The following is a 12,470-nucleotide window of genomic DNA, read 5'->3' as shown; positions in this document are numbered from 1 at the left end:
ACAAGGCTGTTGTATAGCATTTATTTGAAAATGATATTTGGTGTATCTGACTTAGACAATATAGTTTTCCACTGTTGTGTTCTCTGATTTCTATCAAATAGCATAAAAATCTGCCCCAGCCTTAGTGGAGATCTCAAAATATTAATTTCTAATGATGCCTTATCAGAAAGTTTGTACTGTATTGATCTGTTCTCTCATTGCTATAAAGAAATACCTTAGATTGGGTAATTTTTAAAGAAAATAGGTTTAACTGGCTCGTGATTCTTCAGGCTGTACAGGAAGCATAGTGGCATCTGCTTGGCTTCTGGAGAGGCCTTAGAAAACTTACAATCATGGCGGAAGGTGAAGGTAGAGCAGACACATCACATGGCCAGGGCAGGAGGAAGAGAGAGTGAGGCGGGAGGTGCCACACACTTTTAAACCACTGGATCTCATGAGCACTCACTCACTACAGTCATGGCAGTACCAAGGGGGGAATGGTGCTGAACCATTCATGAGAAACTGCCCCCATGATCCAATCACCTCTCACCAGACCCCACCTCCAACATTGGGGATTGCAATTCCACATGAGATTTGGGCGGGGAAACAGATCCAAACCATATTAACCTCTTACATGGCTTGTATCTGGAGTTATACAATGAAAGTTCTTAATAGGCCATTTGTTCTCAAATGATCCAAGTGCAGTTAAATGTAACGCTCAAAGTTGAAGCAGTGTTGGATAGTGAGTGACATATGGTGTTCTAGTAGGTAATGAAGTGCCTCTTCAGGCATAGTCTTTTTTCTTTTTGAGACAACATCTCCCTCTCTTGCCCAGGCTGGAGTGCAGTGGTGCAGTCTCGGCTCACTGCAACCTCTGCCTCCTGGGCTCAAGTGATCCTCTCACCTCAGCCTCCTAAGTAGCTGGGACTACAGGCATGCACCAGCATGCCGGGGTAATTTTTGTGTTTTTTGTATAGACGGGATTTCATCATGTTGCCCAGGTTGGTCTCAAACTCCTGACCTCAAGTGATCCGCTCACCTTGGCCTCCCAAAGTGCTGGGATTACAGGCATGAGCCACCTATGCCTGGCCTTCAGACATATTCTTTAAATGTTTTTCACCTATATTTAGTAGCGTTCAGGAGAAACTGATATCCTACTAATTTAATAAATGTATATTGGGACAGGCACAGTGGCTCACACCTGTAATTCCAGCACATTAGGAGGCCGAGGTGGGCGGATCACCTGAGGTCAGGAGTTAGACACCAGCCCGGCCAACATGGTGAAACCCCGTCTCTACTAAAAGTACAAAAATTAGCCAGGCATGGTGGCACACACCTGTAATGCCAACTACTCAGGAGACTAAGTCAGGAGAATCACTTGAACCCGGGAGGCAGAGGTTGCAGTGAGCCAAGATCTCACCACTGCGCTCCAACCTGGGCAACAGAGCAAGACTCCGTCTCAAAAAAAAGAAAAAAGTATGTCAATCCAGATTTTTAAATTTAACAAGTCTAGATTTTAAAGTGCAACAAATATCTCCCGCTCGTCTACAGTTTTTTGTTTGATTTTCTTTTGCTGTTTTCTGAATCATTTAACTTCTCAGAAAGCAATTAAGGTATTTTATTTCTAGATAATAAAATTAATCCTACTTCCTGGTAAGCAGTAGTTTATCATACCTCATCTATTCAGTTTTAGAATTTTGGATGACAAAAGTACTCTACAAAAGTAGCTTCATTTTTGTAAGAACTGTTGTTTTTTACTGTCCATTCAAGGGTGATCCTACTTCAGAGAGAATTGACCTGAGTTAATTATCACAATGCTTTCTATTTGTTATTATGTTACAATCCTCATCGAGTTTGTATTTCAGATGGCTGCCTGTTTGGCTTATCCCATGATCAGCATCTAGGTTGGAGAGAGAATACTGTATAATTATAATATAAATAACAAAAATCAGTTAAGCCTTATAGGTGTGTGTGTGATACATTGAAAAAGGTTTAACAAAAAGTAATGAGATATGACCCCAAGGCCATGTATGAAAATCAATATTATTACTTATAATTTATCTTAGCTATAGTAAATATTATTTACTATAGGTTGATGCAAAAGCGGTTGTGTTTTTGCCATTACTTTTAAGGCAAAAACCGCAATTACTTTTGCACCAACCTATATTTCTAACCACATTAAATAATTGGTTTAAAGAAAATAGCTCAAATTTTTAAATGTTTACAAGCAACACTACGAAAAAGACCTCAGAGAAAAATAACAAGTCTCATTCTAATCAACTATGTAATACCGTATTGTTTATGAATATAGATTTTGGGGTTTTCTAAATTGATATTTGTACATATTTTGGGGGTATATGTGGTATTTTGTTACACACATAGAATGTATAAGGATCAAGTCAGGGTATTTGTGATATCCATCACCTTGAGCACTTATCATTGCTATGTGTTGGGAGCATTTCAAGACCTCTCTTCTAGCTATCCTGAAATATGCAATACATCGTTATTAACTATAGTTTCCCTCTGTGCTATTGAACGTTAGAACTTACACCTTCTATCTAACTGTATGTTTCTACTCATTATCCTGCCTCTCTTCATCTCTTCTATCCTTACCATACACCCTTCCCAGCCTCTGGTAACTTTCATTCTACTCTCCACCTCCATGAGGTCCACTTTTTTAGCTTTCACATGAGTGAGAACATGAAATTATAAGCATAGAGTTTTAAAACTTGTTTTATTTTCTGATTTTTGTTTTTAGCTTCCAGAAGTACAACTTACAGAAGAAGAAGAAGTAATAAAATCAAGTCTAATGGAAAATGAGCCATTGCCTCCTGAAATTCTTGAAGCAATACTTTCTGAGTGGTGGCTTAAGGAACCAATACGGTATCTTAATTTATATAGAGTTGTGTATTTATTTGCTTTTATTTGTTTTATTCTTAAAAGTTAAAAATGTAGTTTAACATACATTTAAGAATTTTCTGCTTTATATTCATGTAAGCTGGTGATTTTTCATTTGAGATACACATTAAAAACATCTGTAAAGTCTTTAAAAATACCAATGCCAGGACCCCACACCAAAATAATTGAATTCGAATCTCTAGGAGTGTGAGCCTGGGATATTTTTCAGTACTCCCAGGTTATTCTAAAATGCATTTGTGGTAAAACTGTAAAAGCCTAAACAAAGTAGCTAAATATTATGCACCATTAAAATTTAGTATAGGGCCAAGCACGGTGGCTCACACCTGTAATCTCAACACTTTGGGAGGCCAAGGCGGGAGGATCACCTGAGGTTGGGAGTTCAACACCAGCCTGACCAACAAGGAGAAACCCTGTCTCTACTAAAAATACAAAATTAGCCGGGTGTGGTGGTGCATGCCTGTAATCACAGCTACTCAGGAGGCTGAGGCAGGAGAATCACTTGAACCTGGGAGGCTGAGGTTGTGGTGAGCCGAGATAGCGCCATTGCACTCCAGCCTGGGCAACAATAGTGAAACTCCATCTCAAAAACAAACAAAAAAAATTATAATGAATAATTTGTAATAGCATGAGAAATGTTATTACATAAAGTTAAGTTAAAAAGAAGATGTAAAACTATAATATAATAGAGAATGCACACATGAAGAACCAACTGGAAAGAAATAAAACAAATTTTTAATAACCTCTGAGATGTGGGATTATGGATAATTTTTGCCTTTTTATGCTTTTCTCTATTTTTTCCATTTTTCTATAGTGTGACATTGCTTTTATAACCAAGGGGAAAATAATACATTTTGAAAAGGTTATTGCATTAGTCCTGGAGAGATATACTAAGGGGCTTGAACTAAGGGGGACTGGCAGAAATAGAAGTGTGAGGACAGAGGAGGACATGCCAGGACTTACCTATTAAACATAAGAAGCAAGAGGGAGCCAGGGGAGAGGGCCAAAGGTCTCTAACAGGTAGTACCTGAGTACGAGTGGGTCAGAAGGAAGAGCAGTTTGGAAGGCTAACAGTATGATTTTTGATAGTACAATGTGTGTATAATTCCAGAAGGGCATTCAGTTGGAGAAACTCCACAGCTTTTTGAAAATTCGGAACCAAAACTCAGAAGAGAGGTTGGGTATAGAGGTAAAGATTTGGAAGTCATTGACAGAGAAGTGACAGCAGGAACAGTAGGAATGAAATTGACCCTGCCAGAAGAGACCAGACTGAAGGCACCTCTAAAGAAAAAACCACATATATTATGGCCAATATATGGAAATTTGCCCCCTTAATAAGAAAGGAAAATTCACATTTTTGAACTAACAACTTTGAAGGCTGAAACTGTCAAATGTTCGTGAAAGTCCTATTTGTATTAAGAAAAAAATATATATTTAAATATAAATATTAAAAACAAACCAAATTTCAGATAAGCAGGAGAAACAAATTCTCACTCAAATGGGGACCAGTATTGACTCTCTCAACTAAACAAAGCCAAGTTTTCAAACTTGATTGTTTTATAAGTGCTCACTAATTAAAATGTATTAACATTCCAGTTATTTTCCTAATTCTTTTTTTTTTTTTTTTTTTTTTTGAGAAGCAGTTTCACTCTTGTTGCCCAGGCTGGAGTGCAATGGCATATTTTCCTAATTCTTAAAGTCTCATCACACTTGGGCAAGTTTGACAATCTCATTTGAATATAATTATCTTGCCCATAGGAACCAGGATACATACATTAACAATTGTCATCGGTTACAAGGAGACCCAGGGAAGTGGGTATGGGTTGTCTCATGAAAGGAAGCACTGTTAGAAGAAAAACTGCCAACAGTGAGGGCTCCCACTACAAGTGTGCTGGCCAGGTGTACTCTTTAAATAAAGAGTACCACATTCACTAGGCTGGGCACCCCCCTCAAACAGAGAACTTATTTTCTCTTTTCCTATGGCCTTCTCACAACTTCTAGTAAACTTTCAGTTAATAGTAATTGTAAACTGATTGGCTACAATTTTATATTATAAATATATGTATGAAATATTGTAATTTTAATCCAATTTGATATATTTTGAAAAAGAAATGTCACATATACAACTAGAAATATTAAAAGAAATAAAAGATAGTAGAGTAAATTTTTAAACTATTCATTACATACAGAAAGTTGATATTTATCAATACATTCTTTTACTTTATTTTTTTCTTTTAAAATATTTAATTGACAAATAAAGATTGTATATATTCAAGGTGTACATGATGATTTAATATACCTTGTATAATGATCATTACAGTCAAATTAATGAACATGTCCATTACAATATTTTAATGAAATAAAGTAAATTATGAAAATTTCCACCAGTTCCACAGGTTTTATATTAGATGGTTTCCCACGATATCCAGAGGAGGCCCAGTTTTTGGGGGATCATGGATTTTTCCCAGATGCAACTGTTTTTATACAAGTTGATGATCAAGATATTTTTGATCGCCTCCTTCCTGCCCAAATTGAAAAGTGGAAACTAAAACAAAAGAAGAAATTAGAAAGGAAGAAACTGATCAAAGACATGAAGACAAAAATCAGGGTATGTGTCTAGCAAAAATGCATTGAATAAATCTGTTCAGCATCTGTTTAGTGATCTGTTATAAAGTGATCTTCACAAAAAAATACAGTTTTCTAATTTTAATACCACAGTAAGCATGAAACATTTTTCATCAAATATTAAGACCATAATAAGAGTTAAGAGTTATTTCAGGCTTTTGTGGTAATCAATGTGTTAATGCTTCTCTCTTTATGGCAAATAAAAGATAGTGGTAGTGCCAAGGCTTCCCTCTCCCAGACATGGGAGCAAAGTGGAAGAGGTAACAAACAGAGATTTGAAACACAAAGAAGTAAAATTTCAGAGGTCTTTTTCACTGCCCCTAGAGCGATGACACCATCCATCAAAGCCATGCGAGCCTGTAGTGAAACCAGATCCACATTACGTTAGAATGTTGTTCCTAAACCTACATTCTGAGGAGTATTCCATAAAATGTTCAAAAGCGTCACAGGGAACCAACAATTCCACTCCTGGTAATCTTATCTAACAGAAATGAAAATATATGTCCACATAAAAAGTTATATGTGAATGTTCATAACCATTATTCATAATAACCAGAAAGTAGAAACAACCCAAATCATCAACCGATGAATAGAAAAACAAAAGGTGGTGTATCCTTAGAATTGAAAAACTACTCAGCATTAAGAAGGAATGACCTATTGATGCACCCTGTAACATGGATAAAAATCAAAACCATTGTGCTGAGTGACCGAAGCCAGGCAAAACAGGAGTGCATCCTGTACAATTCCATTTCCATGACATGCCCTGAAAAGGCAAACCTGTAGATCTGGGCTGAAGTATAAAGAATGGACTTTTGAGTCTGGACCTAGGATGGCCCAGATGAGACATGAGAGCAGTGTTAAATGTTTGAAGGGCTTTCGTGCCAAAGGGAGCTTGGAGTTACTCCACGTGGCCTCAAGGGAAAGAACTACCATTGGTAGGAGGAAGGTACAGGGAAAGTATATTTCATTCTTAGCGAGACATTTCAAAAAGAGCCAAGACTGAAGGCAGGGAGCCTCTTGCCAATAAATAAGCATAAACTAGACGAACATTTGGCAGGGGAGAATGGAAAAATGTGTCAGAGAACTCATCTATTAATTTCAATTAAGACTTAAATTATGTAATACATTCTCACAATTCAATACCAATTAAATTACAGACTGCCAAAGTGTTAAAGCCAAGCAGTTCCTCTTTCATTGCTCAGACACGGTTTTCAAATTATTTTCATCTTGGGGTTAGCCAGAGGAAATCCCTTCAAGGCCATTGCCATCCATTCTTCTTCCCCACCACACCAAGGTTGCATGTCCCAGACCATCACTGATCTGCAAAATATCAAGGCAGGCAGAGTTCTTAGCCATCTAAGAACTATGGAAGTAAGGAGGGAGACGTGGGAAGATAGCTGGCTCCACGGTGTTCTTGATGACATTCAGGCCAAACTGTCTGCCACGCACAAGATTCTGTAAGTATGAGAATGGAAAAGAAAGAGCCAAAGAAGAGAGCCTACCAAAGCACATTCATACGTTGTCTCACTGTGGGGCCTGGAATATCTAGGCCAGTGCTAACACAGAAATCTCTGTGATGACAGAAATGTCCTAGATCTGTGCTGTCCTATACAGGAGCCACTAGCCGCAGTGGCTGTTGAGCACTTAAAATGTGATTAGTGTGGCTGAGAAATCAAATGTTTAATTTTATTTAATTTTAATATAAATAGCCACACACAGCTAGTGGCTATTGTACTGGACAGAACAGCTGTAGGGCAATGAAGCCACATCCTATACATCACATGCTTTAAGAATTTTAGGGACCTAGAACAGGAAAGCAGCAGGTTTCAGGAGCTAGTGTATCACCCCAGGCATTTGCCCCTTCCTTTCCTCACCCACTAACTCTATCTCAGTTCAGAGCTTTCTCTGCTGACACCAGAGTTCCTACAGTGACCTAATTGTCCTCCCTGGCTTCAGCTCTATGCCTTCCAGACCATCCTTCTGACTACCTCCACACAAATCTTCCTAAAACTCCATTTTGATCAAGCCACCCCATTAAGGTCTGAATTCTCAATCTTATCCCAAATTCTCTTTCTAACGTTTTTTCTCAGTGGAAACAAATACAAACCCTTCTCTGCAGTAGCCACCACATTGTATGCTTTGGCAATCCCATATCTGGTAGTTTCTTTTCTTTTTTGGTTTTTTTTTTTTTTTTTTTTTTTTTTTTTTTGAGACGGAGTCTCACTCTGTCGCTAGGCAGGAGTGCAGTGGTGCAATCTCAGCTCACTGCAACCTCTGCCACCTGGGTTCAAGCGATTCTCCTGCCTCAGCCTCCTGAGTAGCTGGGACTACAGGTGTGCACCACCATGCCCAGCTAATTTTTGTATTTTTAGTAGAGACGGGGTTTCACCATGTTGGCCAGGTCAAGAGATCAAGACCATATCTGGTAGTTTCTAAAAGCATCCTCACACTAATTGTATGACATTACATGAGTTAAACTCTGAATTTCTGTTAACTCACCTCTAGAGTGGGGTAATGCCTTGCAGATATGTTTTGAGCAGAAAATGAAAGAATATATATTATGGTGCTCAGGACAGTGCTGCCATCTGGCAGATGTACAATAATTAGTTAAACCTCACTGACTATTTGAGTGAAAGGAGCAGAAGAAAAGTAGACTCAGAATGTGTATGAGTGCTATTGGTATAGTTTGCAATTTTTTGGTATATACAGTGGTCTTTAAGTTTTACAAAAACACAAAAGAGACTATGTTTTCACAACTCCACATTTAAAGAACCTATGGTAAAAATATGTTTTTTTAAAAGGAAATAACGGAAGTTTTTGTAAATTCTCGCCATGTTAAGAGCCATAAAATCTTTCTGGGGCTCATAAACCAAATACATTATATTCAGTTCAGCTTTATAATTCTATCTACAAATAATTCTTGCATGCCTACAAGGCATAAGTTCTCAGGAATGTGTGCTCAATAGCAACCAGATGAAAGCACCCAGGCTCTGCTTGTCTGGACCAGAGCCCCAGGGCATGTCCTCAGGCACCACTATCCTCCTGGTATTTAAAGGGAGACCAGTTTGCGGAGGCCTGAGCCAATAAGCCCCGAAACCTGAAGAAAGCAGATTAGTTTTCATGAAAACCTTGGAGACCTATCAAAGAGGATCCACTGTGTTAGATTTAGAGGATTCTGGGAAGGTTGGAGGACTGTCTATATATCAAGTCTGTGACTGTCTCCCAACCACATGCACTTTCCCCATGTGGACATATGTGTTTTTAGGTTGGTTAGGCCAGGGGTTCCCAAACCCTGGGCCATGGATGGATACCAGTCTGTGGCCTGTGAGGAACCAGGCCATAGAGCAAGAGGTGAGCAGTGACTGGGCAAGTGAGTGAAGCTTCATCTGTATTTACAGTCGTTCCCCATCACTCACATTACTGCCTAAGCTCTGCCTCTGGTCAGATCAGCAGCACATTAGATTCTCATAGGAGCACAAACCGTATTGTTAATTGTGCATGCAGGGGATCTAGATTGCATACTCATGAGAATCTAATGCCTGATGATCTGTCACTATCTCCCATCACCTCCAGATGGGACCATGTAGTTGCAGGAAAACAAATTCAGGGCTCCCACTGATTCTACATTATGGTGAGTTGTAAAATTATTTCTTTGGATATTACAATGTAATAATAATAGAAATAAAGTGCACAATAAATGTAATGAGCTTGAATCATCCCAAAACAATCCCCATCTTCGGTACATGGAAAATTGTCTTCTGTGAAACCAGTCCCTCATGCCAAAATGGTTGGGGATCGCTATGTTAGGCTATTCAATAGTGTGTTAAAAGCTTACCATTTTCAATGAATTGCCTCCAAGTATTTCCCTATTTCCTGCGACCAAAACCAAACAAACAACTGAGCAATAAATTTTGAAAAGGAGTTCTAAACTTTGTGGAAAGAGTAACTGACCCCAAGTGCTATTTATCCCTCTGGCAGAAAATAGCTGATCAAGAGGTTCAGAGGTACAAGCATGCAAGCCAAGCAACATGATTACCGCCATCACATCCTTTCCTGCAAAGTGCACTGTGCTTCTGCCCAAATGTTATTCCTACTTTATATAAAAATATATTAATACAGAGAAAGCCACATTTATCATTCTCCATTACAATTTTTTAATGTCTCTTTCTTTAACAGGTTGATATGATTGCTAAAAGAAGGGCTGAACTTATATTGGAGAGAGATAAAAAAAGGAGGGAGGTAAGTTTTTTGTTTTTTTTTTTTTCGAAACAGAGTCTCACTCTGTTGTCCAGGGCAGGGTGCAGTGGCACAATCATAGCTCACTGCAACCTGGAACTCCTGGGCTCAAGGGATCCCCCCATCTCAGCCTCTCAAAGTGCTAGGATTACAGGCATGAGCCATCACACCCAATCTTTGCCTTCTGGCTTAAGACACCCTTGTAACACCTTTTCGAGGCTGACCCTCTTGTAACCTGATTTCCATCTGTATAAAAATGTCCAGCCAAACAAGAAGAGAAAAAGAGGACTATCAGAAAATACAACTTGCTACAAGTGCAACCACATGTCATCCTGGTGTGAATATGCTGGACTTCCATACAGAAGACTGCTGATATTATACAGTGCAACTGCAACTGTGGGCACAAAGCATTGCAGAGGAGGGGCCAAAGTAATTGTTGCTTTGTCAAAACAAAATATTTACAACCAAAAGTAGATAAAAAACCATTGGACCAAGAAAATTATGGCACCATCTAAGAATAAGAACCCTCCTCTTAATTATTTGCCTCAAGTTTCATTCATTTATTCATTCAGTCCATCAGCAAACATTAATTGAGCTTTGTGTCTGACACTTTCAAATACTGGCAAATCAGCCTTGAGCAAAGCTTACAGAAATCCTAGCCTCATTCTCATGCTCATTTCCCTCATCAAACATGTTCTAAAAGTTTACTCTGTTCAAGGTGTCATGCTAATGTTTAAGATCAAAAAGATGTCCTAACCCGGAATTAAGTACAGTTAACTACTTTAAGCCCTTGGGAGTCCCTAGTGGTCCCCTTCTGAATCACTTCAAATGTTTCAGCATGAAGGAGTCCAGGCTTTGCAGTTAAACACACCTACGCGGTATCCATTCTCCAGTTCTCGTTGACTTTGTCCGCTGCTCTCCAGTGTCTGGTGGAGTGCTGACACATGTGACATTCAACTTCAGTTATTTCTCTGAGGTTGTATAACATTGAGTAAGTCACTTAGCCTCTGTAAACCTAGGGCTTTTTATTGTAAAATGGGGAAAATTAATACACTTAGTTTCCCTAATTAATAATTTAATTTCCCTTTGCTACTCTTTAGTTAAATCTTCTTAAGAATTAGTTTTCAGGATAAACTTTAAATGTTCTTTATAATTTTTTCATTTGTTAACATTAGAATGGTGTGATTTCTTCTGATTTTTCATTCGGAAATTCAATATTCTATGTAGAGGTTAAACAGGATTTTGTAAGTCAGTTCTCCTGAGACTTCGTGTTTGTAAAATTGGCTGTGTATCCCACAAAACTGATACAAACAAACTTGCAACACAACTCCTGAGATTTTTGATGAATTAAAAATTAAAACTATATGTGGGGTTTTTTTTTTTCAACTCCTTTGATGGAAATTTTATATGTCCTGCTACTAACTCAGACAATAAAGCAGACAAAATGTAGCATCTCAGGGATGAGTTAGTGTGCTTGTTACTATTGGTCAGTGTGCCACCTTGAGTGGCATCCATCCCGACTCCACATCTATCCTGGAGCTCACTTTCATGAACAGATCCAGGGGGTTTCTCACATTTGCCTTTCCCATGCAGAATATGCAGTTCCGTGACTTGCCTTTTTCACACTAACTGGGGAATTCCAGGCAGAGAAAGCCCTTCCCAGGTTTGTCTTCTTGCCCTAAACAAAATCATTGCCTTTGCTTTCTTTTTAGCACTGAATGGGACATTTCCAACGTTAGAAATCACTTCAATATCCCAGGCACTGCTTGCATTAATATCATAGGGAAACGTCGCCATCTTGTGGACCTGTCATCTCAGAATGTGACTGTAAGGCAGCCCCTGGCCTTGCTTGTAATCTTTCCTCTCTTCCTGTCCACCGGCTCTGTCTCTGGGTCTCTATTAGGTGTTGGGTAGCCACTGGGAGGTGAAAGCAAGGGAGGGCCAGGGCAGGGAGCCCAGGGAGCAAGTGAGCACAGTGTCAGACTATACCTCGGTGAAGAGTAATAGAGACACATCGATCATAGGTACTGAGCGAAGGTCCAAGTCAGGGTCCACACAGGCTGAAACAAAGGTCGGGACCAAGTACCATGCCAAAACCATCTCCAAGATCCTCTAGGAAGAAGACAGAGTGTTTAGACCCAAAGGTTGAAACACAGAGGCCTCTTCAGGATGAAACAGCAACCAAAAGTGTACATGGGTATACGGGTTGGAGACAGATTAAAAGCGCTGAAAACCAAGTAGTTCACAATAGCAGCTCCACAGGCAACATCAGTCACACCACAGCATAATAAAGGAATCTGGGGATCTAGATAATGAACATCTGTGTCAGGAAGCCCTGAGAACTCTGACAGGTCTTTTATTTCTTCCATTTCTTCATGCTTTCCTCTTCCATCCTCTCTCTAATTATGAAAAAATCCATTGCTCTCCTGGTACAAGCTTGTATCCAGATGTAGCTTCCCCTGTCTTCCTCTACCAATAGACAGTAGTAACACAGCTTACCCCAAATCTAGTCCTGTCTCTCTGAGACTATGAATTTATTTGCTTTCTGCTTGTCCCCTCTGTTTTCTGTTTCTCTGTTCCCCTTTTCTATCCTTCTTTGGATTATTTGAATATATTTAGAAATTCATTTTAATTATCTATTGCCCTTTTTTCTTTTGAAAAGTGTGTAAAATTTTTATTTTTTCTTTTTCAATTTGTATTTTAGTTCAGAGGGT

At 38.9% G+C, this 12,470-nt stretch overlaps 1 protein-coding gene across 8 annotated transcripts in view; it reads left to right on the top strand.

Moving 5' to 3' along the window:
- The window catches only part of LOC105492058 (adenylate kinase 9), a 189,032-nt gene that overhangs the window by 142,968 nt on the left and 33,594 nt on the right, over positions 1 to 12,470 (top strand). For all 8 annotated transcript variants that reach the window (XM_071096284.1, XM_071096283.1, XM_011758916.2 and 5 more), the window contains 3 exons: positions 2,738 to 2,862; positions 5,284 to 5,503; positions 9,697 to 9,759. In XM_071096284.1, the coding sequence (XP_070952385.1) occupies positions 2,738 to 2,862; positions 5,284 to 5,503; positions 9,697 to 9,759 (408 nt within the window). The remainder of the gene's footprint in view (positions 1 to 2,737; positions 2,863 to 5,283; positions 5,504 to 9,696; positions 9,760 to 12,470) is intronic.

The sequence above is a fragment of the Macaca nemestrina genome, chromosome 5, assembly GCF_043159975.1.
Source record: "Macaca nemestrina isolate mMacNem1 chromosome 5, mMacNem.hap1, whole genome shotgun sequence".
Taxonomy (NCBI): Eukaryota; Metazoa; Chordata; class Mammalia; order Primates; family Cercopithecidae; genus Macaca; species Macaca nemestrina.
Note: the sequence above shows the minus strand (reverse complement) of the source record. Positions and strands in the feature narration are given on the sequence as shown.